The sequence below is a fragment of the Hippoglossus stenolepis genome, chromosome 8 (genome assembly GCF_022539355.2).
Source record: "Hippoglossus stenolepis isolate QCI-W04-F060 chromosome 8, HSTE1.2, whole genome shotgun sequence".
Lineage (NCBI taxonomy): Eukaryota > Metazoa > Chordata > Actinopteri > Pleuronectiformes > Pleuronectidae > Hippoglossus > Hippoglossus stenolepis.
The window spans coordinates 15156330-15177858 of record NC_061490.1 but is presented as its reverse complement, the minus strand read 5'-3'; the positions used below and the strand labels follow the sequence as shown (position 1 = coordinate 15177858).

Below are 21529 nucleotides of genomic sequence, written 5' to 3'. Positions count from 1 at the left end.
ATCTATTGTCGTTTTTGTTTAAAAAATAGAGAAACAAGATGCCCAACTTATAATATTGACATTATTTTTGTCTTATTTCCATCACTGCTTTTTCTATTCCCAATGTGCGATTTGGTCCATGTCATATGTATTGTTACATCAACATTTTTGGCTTAAAATCAAGATGAAGTTGAAAAATGAGGGGAAATGATATTGCATTTTATTTCTAGGTCTGAGTAAGCAAAGGGTAAAGCAAACACAGTGTTGTGCTTTTAAAAAGCCAAACATATGCAGTAATTTCAACACAAGTCTTGTTATATAGAAACATTTGAACTAGGATGTGATTATCTTATTTACCGACTTGACACAGTGGGTTGCTATAAATATTTCTGTCATATCCACGCTAATTCGTTCAGACGTAAACATTCGCAGCACATTCCTCGGCTCATACCAGGTCCATTGTGCATCTCGACTTGAGGTGAAGCATCTCGTGCCAACTGCTTCACAGAGGGATAAAACAAGAGGTGCAATTACAGGCTGACTCACTGCAACGTAACAGGTGTGTAGAGGTAGATAAATCAGTTATATTCTTTATAACAACATTCCCTCAGAGGGTGGGTGAGGCCTTCACACACACACACACAAACACACACACACACACACACACACACACACACACAGGCACGTAAGGCGAGGCCCGGCCACATTCCCATGTCAGTGCGAAGACCAAAGATGCTACTACAGAGTTGTCAAACTCATGATGTGTCTTTTATTAAGATCAAGCCGAGGGCAGGAACAGCTCAGTCAACAGGTTCAGTACAGCAGGAGGTGAAACACTCCCTCAGAGGTGGCCGTGACATAAGAAGTGAATTTGTTGAGCAGCAGGTTTATGGCTATTTATAAGAAAATTACTTCTGAAACCAGTTTTCACTTGACTTGAGATGAAAACACCAACTGCCTGCAAACAAAAGCAAAGTGATTCAAGATCTGCTCCTCGAGACAACCTGTGCTACAGGATCCGTGTTTTGAGCCGTGACTGCAGCTTTGTCTCCTTCCAGTGGACAGACTGGGACTGCGGCGTCACAGTCTCAGTACGATCCAGTGTCAACATCATCCACACGCAGTCATAATTCACTTTCAATTCAATCTGTTCAGGAAGTTTATTCAACCTCAAATGCTGCAAATGCTTTGTCATGTCAAAGTGGATGGTTGACATAAGAGTAAATGCGTTCAGGAAACAAGCCCTTCACAGCCTGCTCTGTTATGTTCAGCATATTAAATACAAAGTTTATTTACATTGTGAACAAACTGATTTGAAAGTGAATTGACTTTTGTGTTGTTTGTTATTTAAAGTGTAGACCTTGATGCTTCAACAGTCGCTGTCTGAAACACAGTGATGATGAAATCACACATAAACCTAAACACAACCCCAAAACTGTACCACAGTTATCATGCAGGCAGTACCAGTCACATCTGAAGCGTGTCTGTAGTGTGTGTGTGTGTGTGTGTGTGTGTGTGTGTGTGTGTGTGTGTGTGTGTGTGTGTCCATTTGATTCTCTCACTTAGCCTATAGTTTATAGTTTTAATCCAAAGAATGTAAAGAACCATCCTTCTAAAATAACAGTTAAGCAAATATAACAATTGCCTTTATGCAAATATATATATATATATATTTATAACTGCTGAATGTATTATGCAAATATACAAATGTTGATTGCAGCCTGCGACTTTGGGACTTCTTTTTTAAGGGTCAAGGGTCAAGGTCTCAGAGCTCGGTCATCAGGAGAGCTCTGAGTATCTTCTCTCTGTCCAACCTGGTTTCCTCACCGCTGCAGAAACACACACACACACACTTCACGTTATAACAAGTTTACAGATCCACTTTCCATCATGTAACCAGATAAATGTCTGTTTAAAATAACTATGATAAAAACAACACAAAAAGATGAATTAAACACCGAAGCCAACCTGAGTATGAGGCAAATAAGTTGTAAAACCTTTATGTTTCGATTATCTAATGCGACATAACATTAAAAAGATGTGAATTTCACATTTTGAGTCAGCAGCCACAGAGACGGCAGTCTGCGCTGCTAAACCTATTAGCTTTTTTTCTCCTGCCCACAATTATACATTTAAATGCCATAATAATTCCTTTATGGAAAAACAGATGTAAGAACGTCAGAGTCTGGACTTAACTCAGTTTTGACCTGAAATGCAGTTAGACGTTATGGATGAGATTCCAAAGTTATGTAAAATAATGAAAAACAATCAATTTAAAAGCAAGTGCTCAGACTAGCTATTGTCCAGAGCAACTGTTGTCCAGTGTTTTAGGTCTTTGAGATGTCTTTCTTCTCCTGAACAACCAAAAAGATGACGCTCTATCTTCAGAGCCCTGTTTGTTGGTACTGGACAGTGACCAGTATGTAAAGATCAAACCAGGGATGTTACAGTTACATGGTATGAAGGTGCCCATCAGGCCACAGCACCTGCCTCAAAATGTTTAAAATAGTTTGTGAGCTTAAACAAACACAGTGGTGGAATAAGAACTTAAACTTACATAATGTAAAACAAAATACATGTACTCCATTACAAGTAAAGGTCCTACAGGTCAGCCAAATAGACCATTATGGTAAAATGTTTATATAAACATTTGTCCTGTAGAAAAAATAGCTCCTGATGTACTACTGATATATTATTAATCATTAGACTCATCCAATAATGTGTAGGCATAAGCAGTGTTTTATTGTAGCAGCTGTTTGACATGGAGCTGGTTTGAACTGTTAGGCCAGAGGGTCAGGCCCTTCCACAGGGGGCTAACAAATACAATCTGGGGGTTGTGAGAGGATTAAAGGGAGAGAAAGGAAGAAACAAAAAGTTTTATAAAGAGAGATTATTAGATTTTCTCATTGAAAACTTTTCTTGTCTTTCCTGTTTGTGTAAACATTGGACCTTTGACCTTAAATGAAACCACCTGAGAAAGTGAAAAGCCTCTTGGGATCACAAACCCAAAAATGTTGATTTAATCCTTAACAATGCATTGTCTTTCATTAATACAATTTGTTTGTATGAAATCTTGATGTGAAAAGTAACGACAAGGTCTCTCTTTAAAATGCTGTGAAATGAGTCCCACAGAGAGGAGTGGAGGTGTTTTACCTGTCGCTATGGGCGGCGAGGTAAGGGACCAGGTGAGGGATGGAGCTACGGTAGCAAGAGGGGGAGAGGTGGGGGGAGGGTGAAGGAGAGCGACAGCATGGACTACCCAGCTCCAGTGCTGGCATATTTTCCACCTGGAATACACATCAATATATATATATACACAATATATACTCTGTTTACTTCTAGATGATACTGTGAGGGTGAATTAATCCCCGGATATGAGGAGTGTGAGTGTGTGTTACCTGTGGGTATATGGACGGCTGTATCTGTTTGTCCAGTGAGTTGCTGGAGCCTGACTTTCCCATACTCTGCAAGGAGATGGCTGCAAGGGCTTCTGGGAGATTATCTTCATCCTCATGGTTACTGACGTGCAATAAATTGAGAGTGAGGTTGAGTGACTTACACGACCTGCACACTGTTCTGAAGAAAATTACATTTTTCACAGAGCAGAGGCAGCGCTTGCTTCAAGTTCTCTGATATTTATTTCTGGGGAGCATTTTCCCTCCTATTGAGGTTTAAGCGCTTCTCAGGAGCTCTGCCCTTCAGCGGTTATACTCACAAGCTGAACTGCCTGACCAGTCGTTTCCTGCGGTTGGTGCTCTGGTTGGCGTTGGGGTGCAGTCTGTCCGGCGTTGGGTTGCGGTCCTGCCAATGAGACGCCTTGTCTGCAGTCAGGCTGGACGCGGCTGAGTCTTGGGATGAGCTCTGATACCTGAGCAGCAGAGTTATCACATGGAGAGTTAGTCTTATGTGTTAGAAACACGTGGAAGCATGTGGACACGGTGTGGGACCACTGGCCTGTCACTGAGGGTCTCATTTGAGTTCTTTCCTCTGGGCGTTGTCGGAGCTTCCTTCTATACATTGGAGGACAGAAGGATATTTAGTTTCCACTCTGCAGTGGTGTTAGAGAGCCAGCACAGTAAACAGCTTCATAAACTCACCCTGAAGGCGGCCTCCATCTGGGCTTTGAGGATGTTACATTTCAGGTGGTCAGGGAGCATCGCTGGGGAGGCGGGAGGGTGCAGAGACTTTTCAGACAGCTGCTTCTCCTCTCCCTGCCACAGGGAACAAGCAGAAAGGTTAAAAAAAACCCTGACCTGATCCACCTCTCTTTTTGTCAGTAGAATGGGACGACAGCGTGTGGGAAATGTGTCTGACCTTTTTGTCAATGTTGACGTGAAGCGAGGGCAGCGAGGGCCAGGGAGGGGAATCGCTGTCTGACTCCAGAGCTTTTAGCAGAGACTGAGAGATGTTCAACTCATCCGCCGGGCAGGGAGGAGCTCGACGTTCTGACACACACACACAAAACACACACCACGGGCCAGATACTGTCACAGGTTTCAGTCATTGTGTTACTTAGATGAAAGCTGATGATGGTTGGATGTTGGAGGGAAGGTGAAGTTTATTGTATTTAATTGTATAAAAGACAACAGAAATAAACTCTGCTCTTGAGCTTTCTGCCACCACCTTAGTACAATGGAGGTGAATAACCTTGTGTCATTTATGTCAAACAAAAGAACATTTTAAAAAATCTTTTTCAGATTTGAATAACCTGTAGAGAACTTTGAATTGCAGAAGATTTGTTTGAAATGTGTTAAAAAGTTAGTTTGATAGATTGATACTTTCAATTAGTTTTACTGTTATTACTTTGAAATTTGGTGCACACTGCAGATCTGCAGATTATCATACATATACAGTACAGAAAAGATGGATGGGTGGATGGATGGATGGATAGGTGAATGGATAGATGCCATTAAAGGATAAAGAATCAACTGAGTCTGTTTTAAATCAATATTCTGCTGCACATATGCACATTGAAACAGGTTTTTTTTGCTGGCATCACTTTATATTGAGGATTTAAAGGGCCTGAATGTGGAGTTTGTCACTGGATTTCACTGGGACCGGATACTTTCATAGCCAGTTTGAACAGAATGAATCATTACAGCAGGCCAAACCTGTCCCAGTGATCACACGGACACATGACTATTGTTTTAAGACATGTTGGTGCTGACACACACACACTGCACAAAGTGTACTCACTGTTCTTGGTGTGTGTGTGGCAGAGTGTGTCCTGGCTGTGTGTGTGACGTCTGTGATGGTGGATCTGGCCAGAGTACGACGTCTCATTCTCCTCGACGCTGAACTGATGCTCTGACGCAGGACCGCTCATAGGGAAACTGAAGATGACACGTGATCAAAACAAACTTTTTTTCTACCAACTGCACTCTACAATGCTGAAAATGACATTACATGAAAGGGAAAAAAACTGAAGGACACACGTTTTTTGCATTTTCCAGGTTCAAACATCTTCTTTATTTGAAAAGCAATAAAGAAACACCCCTAAAGGCATCACGTGATTCCAGTAAACAGCACAGAGTAAAAGGCGACGCACTACAACAGCAAAAACATTGGCCAAGTTCTCTGTAAACAGCTGGTTGATTTAATTCATCCATAACCTGATGTAAAATGAATGTAAAAGTGTATTCAGCATCCTCACTTTCAAAGCACAAACACAGCAGAGGCAGGAGGTTTCTACCAAAACTCCATATATATACTATACATAAAGCAGCTTAATCCCTAAACCAGCAGAGAGTATGTGCTTATCTGGACCCTTCCACCTGAGGAGGCTGAGACCTCACTCCGCTCTCACATCACTTTATTTCACTCCATTCAAAGTGATATATTAGCTCGGGCTAGATTTCTAAGGCACAACGATACATTTCATCTTCCAGAGATATTGCAGTAAACATGTAGAGGGATTGAAACGTAACTCGCAAGCAAACCAAGGCACAAAGCGACTAAACCTGCTCCTATCTTTATCTAATCTGGGTCCTAGTGTTGTCTTTTAGTGTACATTAGGAGTTTTTAAAAAAGTTTGAAACCATATAGAACCATGCTGGGACGTACTGAGCAACATTAAAACATCAACGTTAATATTAATCTCTGTCTTATTTCAACCTTTAACTCATGACATTCGGGATAATTCACATAATTAAGGGGGGGATATAAAGAGCAAGTTTACAGTTACAATCAAGTCAGTGAGTTGTGTCTCCCCGCAAAAACTGAGCACTTTTTATTTTAGCCTATATTTGTTTACATTCTGTCGAACAGGCACCTTTAAAACATGCAGAATTATACCATTAGCAGTTCATGTTTGCTACGTATCTGCGTCTATCAGTGGTTTACTTTGATAATAAAGAAAACTTAAAACCACAACGACTCTCAGGAAAGTTGTGGAGTTAAAACGAAGAAATATTTTTCTCTCTACAATTTCTAAGGAACATTTATAGACATTCACCTCACAACAGAAATTGAAAATATCCTCGGAAAATGTCCCACAGAATCAAAAAAATCAGTGAATATTGACCGTTTGTTCAAAGCAAAGACCGAATATAACGACGGACGACGCGTCTCCACTTCCTTTCTGTCATGTCGTCCAATCCTTATATACAGTCTATGGTTCAAACTTACGACCCTACAAGGAAGTACGATTTTTGGTGCATTTTGCAGACATTGGGGTTTTAAAGGACATGAGCTGTGTGCCATTGCCACTGCTCCGTGCTGATAAGGGGCTAAATTACAACTTCCCATTGTTTTCAGAACACCAGCGTGCACTCGTCCCTTTCACCTACCACACGTCTCACCCTTCGCCTCACAGTTTGAAAAACACTTTGTCCCGATTGAAAGATGTGAATGTGACAAATAGATGAAGACAAAGTGATGATGGATGACATTTTTTGGACTCAACAGAGCTTCTCTCTTTTTGGGGGGGGGGTACGAGTCTGTGTCAGCTTAAGTGTTAAGAGTCTGGGTTTGGAACGGATTCCTGGGACTAACAGGGGTCAAAGTGCCGTCATGACTTTGTCCCTGTAAACCACACTGACGGATCCTGGGCGGATGCTGCTGGTTCGCTCTGGAACGGGAGGATGAGTGGACACGGGACTCGCAGAGTCGACAGAGGGCCTGAACATAACAAGGAGATGGAGATCACACACACACACACGTAGACGGAGGTAGAAAAGACACACAGACAGACAAACAGGGATATGATGTGTATGAACGTGATGAAAAACAGATCGTGTGGAGTGTGAGATGAGTGACTCAAAATGGAAACTTGCCCCCTGCTAAATTTCTAAACAAGGACCCCTAAGATGTCCTGGAGAATCTCTAAACCCTCTTGGCCTCTGTGTGTGGTCTGTCAGGCTTACCTGTGCGACGGCGTGTGTCCGGAGGGCTGCAGGTAAACCGGGGGCGTGAGAGCGGGGTGGGCTGTGTGCCACGGGTCGTGGCCAATAGGGATGTTGTGCTGGTACTGGAGGAGGGAAGGAGAGGACAAGGGATTGAAGAGATGCAGTAATTAAATGTTGTCACGGGGGAGAAGCCAGATCAGTGGCTGGCGCGTGTGCATCTGTGTGTTTGTATGAAAAGTGGGTTATATGAGGTCACTCACTGGATGGAGGCTGGGATCAGGGCTGGCATGAGAGCTGCAGAAAAGAATGACAACACTCATTACTGGCAGATTAACAAACTGACTACATCAAATTCTCTATGTAGTAGTGGTGGGAAAACCTACAAGGTAAGGACATTTTACTTCTCTCATACAGAGTGGAGATTTTAGTTTTAGCGTTAAGATTATCCAAGCCGTTGTGTGGATTAAGGTCAAGGTTAGGGGATAAAGAATGAAATAAATAAATGGAATGTCCTCACAAGTACAGAGACTTGAATGAGCATGTGAATATTTTGTATAGTTGTGGGTGTTTTTGTGTGTGTGTGTGTGTGTGTGTTTTACCTGATATGTTGAGGCTTGGCAGGAGAAATGGAAACTGACAGAGGGAGTCGAGACGTCGGTTAGCAAAGAAAAGGGAAATAGCATTCATAAGTTTGTCTCTTAACTTTATTCATTCATATTTATGTTTTTTATTACAGGGGTAATGAAGTGTAAGTCTGATTTATCAGTTACTGATGCTCAGCTTTTGCCATCACATGAATTCTTGTTCAGTTTTGTATTCCAGGGCAGCGCTTGATCATTTATTTATACAAGCCTGTGAAGTTGGGAGTTAAGGAGGACTGAAGAGATCAGCAGGTGCTTCTGACAAAGTCGAAACAAAAACCCTGAAGTCTGACATTTTTGAGCACTTTCTTTAGCATTTTTTAAACCTGTTGAATTATTAACTAATTCTAGATTTTTGCATTCTACAACACAGTGAATTCACACAGCATGTGCCCTTTATGAAAATGTGTCTCTCACACATTATCACATGTAAAAGGACAAAACAGGAGCTGTTAGTCATCACCGTCGATTGTGCGTCCGCTTAAAGACCCACCTTTGCCCAGCGACTGTGTGCGGGAGGGGTATCGCCTGCTCGGCCTTCTCTCGAATGTGCTGGCTCTCCTCAGTCTGCCACCATGAGTGGCCTGATACTCCGTCTTACCACTGAGACAACAAAGAGAGAGAAAGGTCCACAAGTTGTTTTTAAGACCCAGCACACTGCAGATTTCACTACCAGGGAATTAAAGCTAAAGGAATTTATTCTCACTTTCAAAAAAGGCACACTTAAAAATGAAAACTGTTCCTATAACTGAATGACTGTGATTAAGTGGGAAAATACAGTATGTGTAAATATATATAATATGAAAATATAATATATAAAATAATTAATCTTTGTATATTTTTCTATTTAACAGCCTTGAATTTCTTATGTGTTAGCTCTTATTTCTATAAGAATACAGCGCTCATTCATTTCTTTTATGATAATACTATAATACTATAATGATTTAATGTTCTAGACTGCTGACATTGGTATGTTTGTCATTCTGGATGACAATAGAAAGTAAAAGTGTTTCTCTATTTTTACTTCCACCACCTGTAACTCTTCTCCACTGACTCAGACAATGTAAAACAGACTTCACACCGCTTTGTTCAGCAAGTGACAGGAAGTGGCCTTAAAGTGTGAGAATTTGCTTTGACCGTGTCTGATTATAATCAGACGAAAGCAAACAATATGAACGGAAAATCTCAGTCGCCATAGGAACAGATCCATGTAACCATAGATACGCTGTAACCATAGATACAAAGGCTTTTATGTGATGTACAATATGCTGGTACTGGTGCAGGCCACAACTCCGTGAGGGAGTCGACTTGTATGATCCGTGTTCAGGTGAGTTTCATCCATGATGTGATGTTCTGTTAGTAAAGAGCACGTCTCTATGCTCTACCTGAATCTGAAGCGGGACCCGAGTCGTGTGAAGTCACTGTTGTTGGCTTTGCCTGTGGTTGGTTGTCGAAGCCGGAAGAAGGAGTGGCTCTCCACGGCGCACTTCCACAGGTGTTTGCAGGTCTTGGCGCTGGCCAGCTGGAACACAAACGTATGCTCCTGCTCCCGACCCTGCACAGTCAGGAAAAACAGAAAAAACACACACACTTAGTCGTCTTTCAACTGTGCGCCTGGGGATGTTTGTGTGGAGGATTGTGTTTTTGCTGCAGGGACGCAAACCTGATCATCGTCCTCCACCACAGCCAACGTCAGTCGACTCTTTTTAAAGTCCAGCTGAGTGATTTTGGGCCTAGAAATCCCACAGAGACACACAAATAAGACAAAGACAAATATGCTGTATTAGTGTGAAAGGTATTTCTGGAGGTTGTGATGACTGGAGATGTAATAAAATAACTGCACTTATTGAAAGTGCTTATGTATTTCATCATGATATCATCACCATATCTATGTCCATAAACGTGTGAAGAAGAAGTTCGGCTTTATAGAAATCGTTATATAATAATATTATTGGACATCTTTTCCCTATTTTTTGCTTTAAACATGACAGAAACAATTTATCAACAATGAAAATTGTTGCTTTATCTTCGAATATGTTGTCAGGGTATTAAAATGTCCTTTATTCTCCCCAAGGTGCCACAGCACCCACTTTATGATTAGACGTGTTTGACGTACTTACCAAAAGAAGAGCCCGATTTTGTTGGAGCCTTCAAATACTAAGATCCCAGTCGGAGTGAGACCAAGAGCATATTCTCCTCCATCTCTGCCCTGAAGATAAAAAACAGAAACACACACACACCTTTAGTTCTCAACAATCAAACACTTTGCAATGCACTCACACATGTTGAGTGATATTTGTGACAGTAAAACACAATCACACACCTTGACAAAGTGCATATCTACTCCGTAAAGTTCCAGCCACTTGCATTTGTTGAGAAAAGAAATCTCTGCTTGAGAAGGGCTCTTCCCCCTGAAGATTTAAAATAAGACATCATGTTGAGATTTCACAACAAAAACAAAAGTCCCTCCGTCACCTCAGCTCTGACACTGGTCTTTCAAGCTCTGCCTGAAAAAGAAAACTATCAATAACAACACAACTTGCTAAAAGACCTCTGTTGGTAATTGGTGTTAGATCTGAGGGAAATACTCGGTGAGCAGCTATCCGGCTGCGTCACTGACTCCCTCTTGGTTCTGTGTGTACGAATGACTACGAACTCAGTGTGGGTTCGTCCTTGTGTGGCTCGGTGAAGCAAAGCATATGTGTATGTAATCTCATCTGAGATGGGAGCAATCAGACCGTGGCTGGGTTAAATACTGCCTGGAATCAATCAGGACCCTCCCGGGATTAATCCCTTAATCCTTCAAACAGACCAGTGAGAGCAAGGCCGAGGCGGAGGAGGGGAGAGCGAAGGGACAGTGAAATTTAGACGCCGTCCTCTGTGGCCACACTGATTCAGATTTCAGTAGTTTGCTTTGACACGGCAAAAATATTGCTGTAAGCGGAGCAGATGCATGTCGCGTCTCACCTGAGGTCCATCCACCTGCTGAAGATGTCCGCCTCCATGGGCTCGCTCTGTTTGGGGCTGAAACGAAACTCCGACACCAGCACAGGAGAGTGACCTAATGAATCACAGTCTCCCAGTTCACCTGGAGGAAGTCGCACACGAAAACATGTCAAGTACAGAGGAAAAGGAAAAGACATTCAGAAATACAAAAAGATGAAAAGAACATGCTTTTAACCTCATATACACTTTGTTTTGTTAGTGTAGGTCTTCAAACTATGTCATTTTTTTAAAACATGAAATTTGAAACTCTCTCCCTCTTGAAGAAGAAAGAAGGAATGAAACTCATTCTCAGCTCAGCTCCCTCTGGAGTTTAGCTGCTTCATATCCAGCAGCTTATTGTGACTAATGTTAGCAAACCTTAGACAAATATTGCTGTGGAACTGACACTACTGAGTCACTTGTCTACTTGTGCTACTCCAACACTACATTTTACTGTTTACTATTATCCAATAATGTGGAGCAGAAACATAGTTCTGCTTTAAAACTAAACATTCCTGTATCTTCAAACTGCTGCTCCCCAGTATACAGATATGTAGTTGTAAATAGAAAATTGATTTATAAGTAATTCACTGGTTTTACAATAAGTTTTGAAAGAATATCCTTGCTGGTGCATTAAAGCTTGAATATTTCAGATATGAGGACAGGCTGCAGAAGACCAACCGTTTCAATGCACTTTTCACAGTATCGCGATCTTTTGTCTTCTGGGCTTAATTTTCCAATGACACTCGACTTGTGCGGCACCAGCAAGGAAAAGGTTTCAAGTTTCAAATTTGCACATAGATTTTCATATCCAAATGAAATGCAAGCAAACCACCTGCTTCCAGAAAGGTAAACTCAAGCTAAATGAAAGTTTAAGCTTTAGAATTTGCTTTGGAGAACAGGAAGCAGTAATATGAATTATCTGTAGTTACTGAGCTCAACATGAAATATCACCAGTGTGGTCCTGTGAGAGGAGGGACAGTTGATAAACCTCTCAATATGATTCTTATTGTGAATAAATGTAATAGATGAAATTGATATGAATGAGTGTGTGAAGTTGACTTACTTTGTAAACAATATGCCGCCAGCTCTACGGAGATGTCATACGGACATTTCAGCCTGGAGAGAGAAAACGAGACGCTGATGAGGAGCCTGTCCTAACCACGGTTTGGTGTGTACATGTTATCATGTGTTAGAAATACATGAAAGTGTCAGAATGACCTACATGGTGTGTGTGCATGTGCGTGTGCGTGTGTGGAGCAACCCTTTTCCTAAAATAAGCAGCCCTCTGCTGTTCCTGATCTTGAGCTTTATAATAGAGTTGGACTCTGGGGATGTGTGGCCCAGATAGAGCCAGGAGGAGACAGCGAGAGAGAGAGAGAGGGGGGATAATACACTGTCTGGGTGTGTGTTTGTGAGGAAGAAGAAAAAAAGTGCACAGAAGTCTCCCATACTGTATTGTGGGTGACCTGAGTGTATGTGTGTGTGTGTGTGTCGAGTTTAATGCTACTTGTGAGATCCAGATGTTCTCACGAATGAGGGGGAATCACCAGAAAATGACTTTTCAGAGCTTCTTTGAAATGTGTTCACTCACACTATACCAGACAGTCAAGTTTCCATTTTACCTTTTAAGAAACATCTTGAACAAACATAGGTTTGTTGACATTACTTGACCAGCATCACCATTCTGATCAATGATGAATCAAACTGAATTTGGTGTTTCAGTGACTTTACATCTAGTGCAACTATGGAAACAACTACTGGAAGGATTATCGTGATTCTTTCATGCTCCACTCAGACAAAACTGTACTAACTTAGGTGATCTCTGTACGTTCAGCGCCACCGTCTTGTCATATAGTCAAAATTTCAATTCAGCCAATCCCCTCGGGTTGTGCCGCAGTTTTCCCGACCCTCCCTCCCTTCACCTTTGATTCTTCTATTTACCTTCCTGCCACATCCCTCATTCATTATTCACATCCAGCGAAACTCTCCCTTCTCTCCGTTCTCCAGATACTGCTTGAGGCTCGCAATATGATCGGCTGAAACATGCCCATGCTGAGTCTAAGTGAGTGTAGGTGAGTTTGTGTGTGTGTCTGTAAATAAGTGTATGTGCAAGTATGTGTGCAGCAGTGTCTCATCCGCCGGGACAAACAGGGGATTTTGTTTATTCGATGTGCAAGGACACACTGTTGTCTTCCATTATTTAACATGTCTGTCTGCTACACGTCCAAGGTGACAGGATAATCAATTTAGACAGACGTCTTGTCCCTGATATACTTATTTGACTTAAAGTGGGTTTGTAAGACAAACATCTTTATCCCCTCCCCTCCCTCATTCTCTTTGGAACACACACAACCTCCTCAGGTCTAATTAACTGCTGGCATGCTTTCTAGTATCTCTGCTACACAAACGACACCCAACTTCACTCAGACCTCGGCTTGTTCCTCTGACGTATCCACAATGATGATCCACATCATGGCCGATCAATCTCTTTGGCAAAATATCAACGTCAACTCTTCATCTCCAAGGTCACGAGAAACCTGAGTGTCATGTTCAATGAACTACCATCTCTGAGCATGTTGCATCTGTTCATCAGCCGAGCCACTTTCCAGTACACAACAGAACGAAGAAACAGGTTTTGCATGACTCAGTATGGCACGAAACGCTGAGTATCTCTCGCCTTGACTCATACAGTGCTCTTCCGGTGGGCCTCTTCATGCAAACCCCTACAGATGGTCCAGAATCTGGTCTTCACTCAGCCGTAAAAGGGCAGGTGTCATTTTCCTGTTTATTGACCTCCACTGGCTACCGATGACCGCATGACTCATGAATAATGTTTGCATACACAGCGACACGGTGACTTCTGGGCCTGCACCCATCGACTTATTTCTTCTCAACCACCAGACGCACACAAGGCAGTCACAGCCCAGACTGTTCACATCTGTGGTGCCCTGATGATGGAACGAGCCACTCCAAAACCGCAGTTATGCTGTACTGCCACTGGCAGGTACTGTTTTTAGCTAGCCAACATGTCACCAATTCTGAAATACTGTATTTCACACTGGAAAGTCCCACAATTACAAAACGCTGACATGAACCGTAAACAAGACTTCAGTTTTGAGGAGTAGCACTGATTTTGCCACTTACAACATAAGCAATCTCATAAAGCATTAGAAGACAACCTAATTCCATACAGGGTTAGTAGCACAGTGCTGTTCAAATATGTCATATGTACTCTGTGTTGGCTGTTATGTAAAGTCCACATATTGAAAATGGTATCAGACAAACTAACGGGCCACTTACTGTGCACTTCTCTACCTGATCTCTATGCACTTTGTCTTTATGAACAGATTAAGTTTGTCATACTTACTTCAAAGTCTCCTACCGTATTGAATCTTTCGCATTGTCCCTTACTTGTAATTCACATTAGATAAAAGTGTCTCCCCAAATGACTAAATGTAAATGTAAAGAGTGAATGACAAAGAAACTTACTTGCCAGACAGAATGTCTTGCCGAAGCTGCAGCACAAACAGGTATCTGTTGGTGTAAACAAGATAAATAAAACAGAGTGAGAGCTTTACACCGAGGGTGAACATAAATCAATTGATGTATCACGAGCTTCTCCTCGCCGCTGAAACATAATTTGCTTTAACAAGTCTCTGTCCATTTGGCCCTGATTTAAAAGTGCCCATAGAAGCAAAGTAATTAGCCTCACGTCCCCTTCGGACCTCAACACTGCGCTCCAGAGGAAAAAGAACTGTGTGCATGCATGTGTGTGTCTGATTTGTGTGTGAGATCTTTACCTTGTGAATTCCTCGCGCAGGTTATTTGGCTCTGAGGAGTAAAACTTCACCCTGAAGAAGAGTCTGTACGGAGACCCGTCTACAGAAGATGAAGACAAGAGGGGTAAAAGCGTGAATAAAGACTGAGCATGAAAGACGGGAAGAGAAAGACACGGAGGAAGATGAAGGGCTAACTTTATGAAAGATGTATTTAATCAAATCGAATATTTTAAAGATTTATTTGATCTATTTCATATCCTCTGTTCACTCTATTTGTTTCATGCAGTTCATCTGTCACCAAGGCTATTAATCTTCATTTGATCTTACATCTCTCTTACATGTTTTAATGTGTCTTTCCTGTTTCACTTCTGCATCAATCTGACACACACACACACACACACACACACACACACACACACACACACACACACACACACACACACACACACACACACACACACACACACACACACACACACACACACACACACACACACACACACCATTTATCCTCACTACTGTCTAGAGAGCAAACAAGGGTATGGCTTCTAATGCCAATGTTAATCACCATGTCAACATTTGACAATACACCACCTGCTCCCTACTCACCGCCTTCCACGCTGCACATTTCACTTAATGAGGAGAACAGTTCAAACTTACCTCGGATCTGCTTCTTTATGGGCTTGGACATATCCAGCCAGTGCTACAGGAGAGAAAAGAACAAGATGGTAAGAGTGAGCTCTATCAGCCGGTGCTGTACAGACGTAAGCACTCGATACTCACTGAGACTTGGTCTGTGTCCATGAACTGCAGTCCAAAGTAGTCTGTCTCAACCAGATCTATGTGATACATGATCTGGTCAAAAAGATCCTGGCCTTTGGATTTGCTCTACAACAAAAATGAAAGATCAAAGTTTTTTTTTTTTTTCAACCAAGTTGTGTGTGTGTGTGTTTATGATCTTGTATACTTGTAGTGGGGAACGTGGCTGTTGTCTGTGTGTGTGTGTGTGTGTGTGTGTGTGTGTGTGTGTGAGTGTGTACTCAAGATATGGGGACCTAAATCTATTTACACATTCACATTATATTAACAAAAACTAGGTCCTCATCACATAGATCAATGAATTTTAAGGTGAAATCATGTTTGGTTTAGATTAGCATAAAACAAGTAGCAGTTATGGTTAAGGTTAGTTAGAGTCATGGAGACACACAACTCTTTTTGTGTGTGTGTGCATCTGGGTCAGAAGCAAAGGACAAGCCCCTGAGGGAAAGGCTGTTATTCAGGCCTTTGTCTTTAACACACAGAACCAAGAACACAAGTTAGTGCACTTAAGCACGACTTTCAGTGTTATCTCCCAGACTTTATCTAAACAGTTTACGAGCAAATGTGTGTGTGTGTGTGTGTGTGTGTGTGTGTGTGTGTGTGTGTGTGTGTGTGATCGGCGCATATGAAGGCCTAACCCGAGTCTGACCCATATAAAACAGAGCGGGTGTGCAGAAAGATGACAGCCTTGAACTTTGGATCCTGATAACCAGTTCAAACTTCCCGGTGAGCGTTTGAAAGTGTGAGGAAATCAGTGGTATTAAGGGGATTGCGGATCAAAAAAAAAATCACCACAATGCTTTTCCTCATTCTGCTGCATGAAGTGTGGAGAGGCTGGTTGAAATCATAGCCTCTATCACATGGGTGCACGTGCACGGGCAGGAAACGAGGCAAAGTTGGCCTCACGAACAGTGAAGGGAATATCTTACAGTTTCTCTTCAGCCTGTTGTTTTGGCTGCATTCAGCCTGAAGTGACAGACTAATAAGGTTTAATAGGCGAGTTTCAGCTGCGTTCAGTGCGCCTTTGTCAATGCCTGTGGGAAAACTAGCGGACATGAACAAACTTGTTCCAACACACCTGTGACTTAACTGCCAGCTCGACAAAGCATGTGACATATTGTTGCTGGAGCTGCAATACCTCAGCAGAAGATGGGGCGTTGTGTCATGACTGTAATGTCCCTGTAGGACTAAAGAGAAAGACTCCCTATATGCCGATAACCCACCATACACCGGCTGAGCGTTTTCGGAGGTGACGCACGCACTCAACAGCTTCAGTGACACACACGACCTTCAAAATGAAAACATCTTACGAGAAGCCACTTACGCACGCACGCCCACACACTCGCTCATCATCCCACCTACCCCTCACACACTCGTAGCACTCGAGTCCACGCGTTAGTCAATCAGATCAGGGAGTCGGGGAATAGAGACAGAGAGTGAGAAAAGCGACAGAGAGAGGGAGAGACAGAGGGAGATGGATGGAGCACAGGAGGGAAGAGGAGAAGAGGAGGGAGGATGAGGAGGAGGCAGAGTGTGAAAGAGTAAGATGATGAGCAAGGGAGAAGGCCACCGAGGGAGTGTAATAGAAGATTAGGATGGAGTTCAGGAGGAGAGCGGAGATGGCTGGAGATCAGATGCAGGGAAATCGACTGGGGGAGAGAGAGAAGAAGATGAAGATGAAGATGAAGAAGAAGAGGAAGAGGAAGAATAAAGTGATAGGGAGACGCTGTAAAGGGACAAACACGGGGCAGCTTCAGGTATCGTCAGTGAGATTTCCCTGCAGTCAGAGTGGGGACGTAATGTCATCACCATCTGGAGCTGCTCCTCTCACTGTACAGAGACTCACTCACAGTATAAAGGCCACTCTGGTACTACAGGCAAGGAAACTTTGGTCATACTGATTAAATCTCTTATATGCTCAATGTTAGGTTCGTATACGGACATGGACTGAGCCTTCTGTTCGCCCTCTATTTTAATTTAGCCTGTATTTGTGCATGTTTTCTGAAAGATTAGCGATATGGACGAAAAAGACAAAACAGAGCAGTACCACCGGAAATTTATGGGGGCGGGAGTGTAGCCAATAGTTCAAGCGAGAGGATCATAGGAAACAAGGACGAAATTTCAACAATGGCAGACATTTTTGAAGAGAGACTTTGTGAGTAAATAGGACCACGGTCTTCTTTCTTAAGAGGCACGTTATCGCAACCGCCTTAATCAACGCCATGTTTGTTGTTGTCAGATCCTCTCAACTCCGCGCTGCCCTCTAGTGGGTGTATTGCTGAGCAACCATACTAATGTTAAGAATGGGCCGGCCAATCTGTGCGAGCGAGGAAGCGAATGGAACATTTACTTCCTGTGGCGAGGCAAATCGCAGCGTGACTTTGCATGGAAATTCACCGTGACCGTGCCCTTACAACTTTTGAAATGGAAGTATCTCTTTTGGTACATAGCATCAATGAGCCCTTAAAGGGATAAATCACAGAAAACTGTACATTCACTCATTCTCTCCTCACCACTATGCCGATGGAGGGGTGGGTGAAGAGTTTGAGCGTCCACAAAACACTTTAGGAGTTCCAGGAGTAAACAGTGTTGCAGCTACATCCAATACATTTGAAGTAAATGGTGACCGACTCTTCAAATGTAAAAACAATAAAGAAAAAAACATAAAATTCGATTTGAAACATTGTTTTTCGCCTAAATGTCCGTGGTAGCGATGCTTGTGTGTGCGTGCGAACGTGGCTCCAGCTGAGGATATCCGATGATGTTTAGGCTAAAAACATGGTGTATATGAAGCCGTAAATGACGCCGTTTCGAGTTGAATTTGAATGTCGGGGCTTACAGACCCTTGGATGACCCCACAGGAGCAGTACGGATGCATGTTATGGTTTTTTTCTGTTGTTTTATCACGTTTGAAAAATTATTTACTTCAATTGTATTGGATTTGGCTGCAACGCTGTTTACCCCTGAAACTCAAACACTGTTTTGTTGACTCAAGCACTTCACCCACCCCTCAATCGGAATAGTGGTGAGTAGGTAATGAGTGAATTTTCATTTGTCTGTGAACTTTAACATCTAATACTAGTATAAAGTCAAACACAATGTCCCAGATCACAAGATGAGATCTTGGAGTTACTCCTTTTGTTGACCGACTGTCCAAAACTCAAAGTTATTCAGTGAACAGCTGACATAAGACAGAGAGAAAGTATTTGAGATGTTGAAGAAGTGACTTTTTGGAATTTTTTGCTTGTTAATCGAACTAGTAAATCAAATTCAATCACAGTGACCCTTTAACTTTTTGCAGGGACCACCATAAACCAGCCTATGGTCCCCACTGGGCCCCCGGGCCACACTTTGGCACACACGGATCTGGACTAACACCCGGTCCTGCAACACGTTCTCTGTTGACACACTCGTGTAAACACGGGGAGCCGCTGGCAGGACACCGGACAGGCTCCAGCTCACTCACAGGCAAATCCACGTTGACATCCGAGCCGTCCAGCAGCAGGACGCGGCAGCTGATGGTGGTCCTCGCCGCCCCGGCCGCCGGGATGTGGACCGACGCTCCCCCGGAGACCACCGCGGGCACGTGTACGACCTGCTGCTGATGGGCCAGGAGCAGGGGGTTCCCGGTCACCCCCGCCGCTCCTCCTCCTCCCCCTTTACCGTCCCGCTCGTCCCTCTCTCTCGTCTGGAAGCGGCTCCGGGAGCGGCGGCTGAACGTCCGGCGCAGAAAGCCCATCATCTTCCCGACCCACAAGACGAGGAGGTCCGCGTTGCGTCCGCCGCGGCCGGGCTCCAGCTCCTGCCTCCTTCTCCTCCTCGTCCTCCCCGGGGCGAGGAGTCACTCAGCAGGCGCGGCGGAGACTTCAGGGCTGCCGATCGGTCCTCAGCTCAGGCTGGATGTCGGCGGCAGCGCGGGGACTCCAGCCGCATACTAATCAAAGTACCACAGGTCGAGCACCGAGGCACCAACCAGTTGATTTCCAGCGGCGGAGCCCGGTGAGAGCGATGGGACTCGGTCGCGGAAACAAACAGACCTCCTCCCCTTGTCCTGTCCCTCTCCTGCGCACCTGCCTCCCGCTCGCTGTTGCGCACCGACTCTAAAATCCCGGAGAAATCCCGTCCCGACTCGACCCGGAGTCACACGGGGCCGGGGAGGGAGCAGGGCAGTGTGGTCGCCTCTGGACCGAGGAGGGGGCACTGGCCGGCGGGTGTTGCTTTCTCCGCGCACCGGCGAACCGAAACTGGAGCGGACACCTCCCAGGTAAAAGTCAACCAGGGGAACTGGACAAACAGCATCAAGTGCGCCTGCGTAAAAACAGCGCAACAAACTTCTGTTCCTCCCGACTGGCCGACCCGGCAGCGCCGGGGAAACAGCGCCCCCTGTCTGCAGCTGAACTCGTGGCTGTGGACTGATACAGATCATGAGTGGTTCCCAAGCTGTGGTCCGCGGGTCTCCCAGGGGTCGTTACAGGGTTTCCAGGAGGTCCCAGTATAATGATGTCACTTTACTTACGTGGGTTTTGCCCAGGACTCGAAAAATGATAATCACGTTAAAATTAAACTTAAAATTAAACTTAAAATCTAATTTATTTTGTACAGCACATCTTATAATGTGATTCAAAGTGCGTCACAGAGCCTGTTTGATTGCTTACGAGACTGAGCAACTATTTAAGACTTATTTACGTGAGATTAAAAACAATAAATTAAATGAAAAATATAAAATAGATAAAATATTATGACAAATTTAAAAGATAACAGGCTTTAAAATCTGTTTTTAAACACAGTATATTCAAAACAGTTTTAAAGATCAGAAGTCAAACACACAAACCCAATAGATGAATTATTCTTCTGTTGGCTAAAAGTGGTCAAAATAAAATACTTTCAGTGGTAAATTATCAACAATGTGTATTTTTATAACACCAGTACTGATAATTCTGGGAAAAAAAGGCATATTTCTAAACATAAAACTCCCCCAATTTCCCATTTCTACTCGCCTACACAGAAACAGGGATGAGCCAAATAGCATTGATTTTCATATTGATGAAGAGGAAAGAAGAAACAACACAATTTTAAGACAAAGTGCCAAAGCTTAACTCCCACACAGAACGTGTGTCATCATTGTAATTGAGAGATAAATATAAACCCTCTCCAGGTGTCTCCCAGCCCCTTATACACATATTCTTTAAACTTAGGTAAACCTGCCAAAACAAAGAAAACCGACTCCTTTTCCATTGCCTGTGGAAAGTTTGCCTTTCTGTTTTTCCCCCAGTGTCATGTTCAACACGACAAACACACCCAAAACTGAGTGCAGTCACCCGGGTGTCATGTTTCCATCACTGTCGATCAGAGCGGAAGACGATAAAAACCTGTGTATCCAGCACAGTCATTTGACCTGAGAGTGAATGCTGATTGTATCCATTCCCATTGCAGACAAAAGACAGATGTTAGTATGAGTTAAATCTGTTGTCCTGCCAAATCAGCTGTTTCTTGCTATAATTTATCTGTGAGGTTATGTTTTTCATCTTTGTGTGTTTGTTACCAGTATTACGCAAACATTTCTCCACAGATGTCCATGAGATTGTGTGGAGTTGGTGGCACACGGCCCAAAGAAGAACCCATAACAGTTTGGCGCAGATCTTGATCGGGGAACACATTTTTTCACTTTCTCTAACATGAGAGATAGGGCGGTTTTTTGACGTTTTCATTGACTTCTCAGGAAATAAATCACTAATGTTGATTGAAAACAAATCTGGCATATTTAGCAAAGTCATGTTCATGAGTGTGTGCTATTTGGTGCAGATACAAATACAAACCAGGAAGAACAGTGAATTTAAATGTGGTTTCATAAGGCGACTGGGCCTTGGTGGAAGTGTCATTCTAGTTTATGAATGGGGTGATACGATTCTGCATCATTCCTCTCAAGCATTTTGAGGGTATTAGTGGGTACATTGGAAATACTTTACACCCATTTTAC

General features: G+C 43.2%; 1 protein-coding gene across 2 annotated transcripts; it reads right to left on the bottom strand.

The window, feature by feature from the left end:
- Nucleotides 1–725: 725 nt before the first annotated feature.
- Nucleotides 726–19924, bottom strand: epb41l4b (erythrocyte membrane protein band 4.1 like 4B). 2 transcript variants are annotated; one of them, XM_035163688.2, is made up of 23 exons: nt 19019–19924; nt 15517–15621; nt 15394–15436; nt 14755–14833; nt 14444–14488; nt 12018–12070; nt 10934–11054; nt 10290–10377; nt 10087–10175; nt 9630–9699; nt 9352–9521; nt 8460–8569; nt 7925–7958; nt 7586–7619; nt 7344–7447; nt 5176–5312; nt 4294–4424; nt 4077–4190; nt 3934–3989; nt 3695–3847; nt 3378–3498; nt 3133–3266; nt 726–1808 (listed from the first exon to the last, which is right to left on the bottom strand). In XM_035163688.2, the coding sequence occupies exons 1-23, from the start codon at nt 19292–19294 to the stop codon at nt 1745–1747; spliced, it is 2331 nt and encodes a 776-aa protein (XP_035019579.2). In that variant the 5' UTR covers nt 19295–19924; the 3' UTR covers nt 726–1744. The 2 variants fall into 2 exon arrangements, with proteins under 2 accessions (XP_035019579.2, XP_047196733.1); XM_047340777.1 differs by lacking the exon at nt 3133–3266.
- Nucleotides 19925–21529: the final 1605 nt, after the last annotated feature.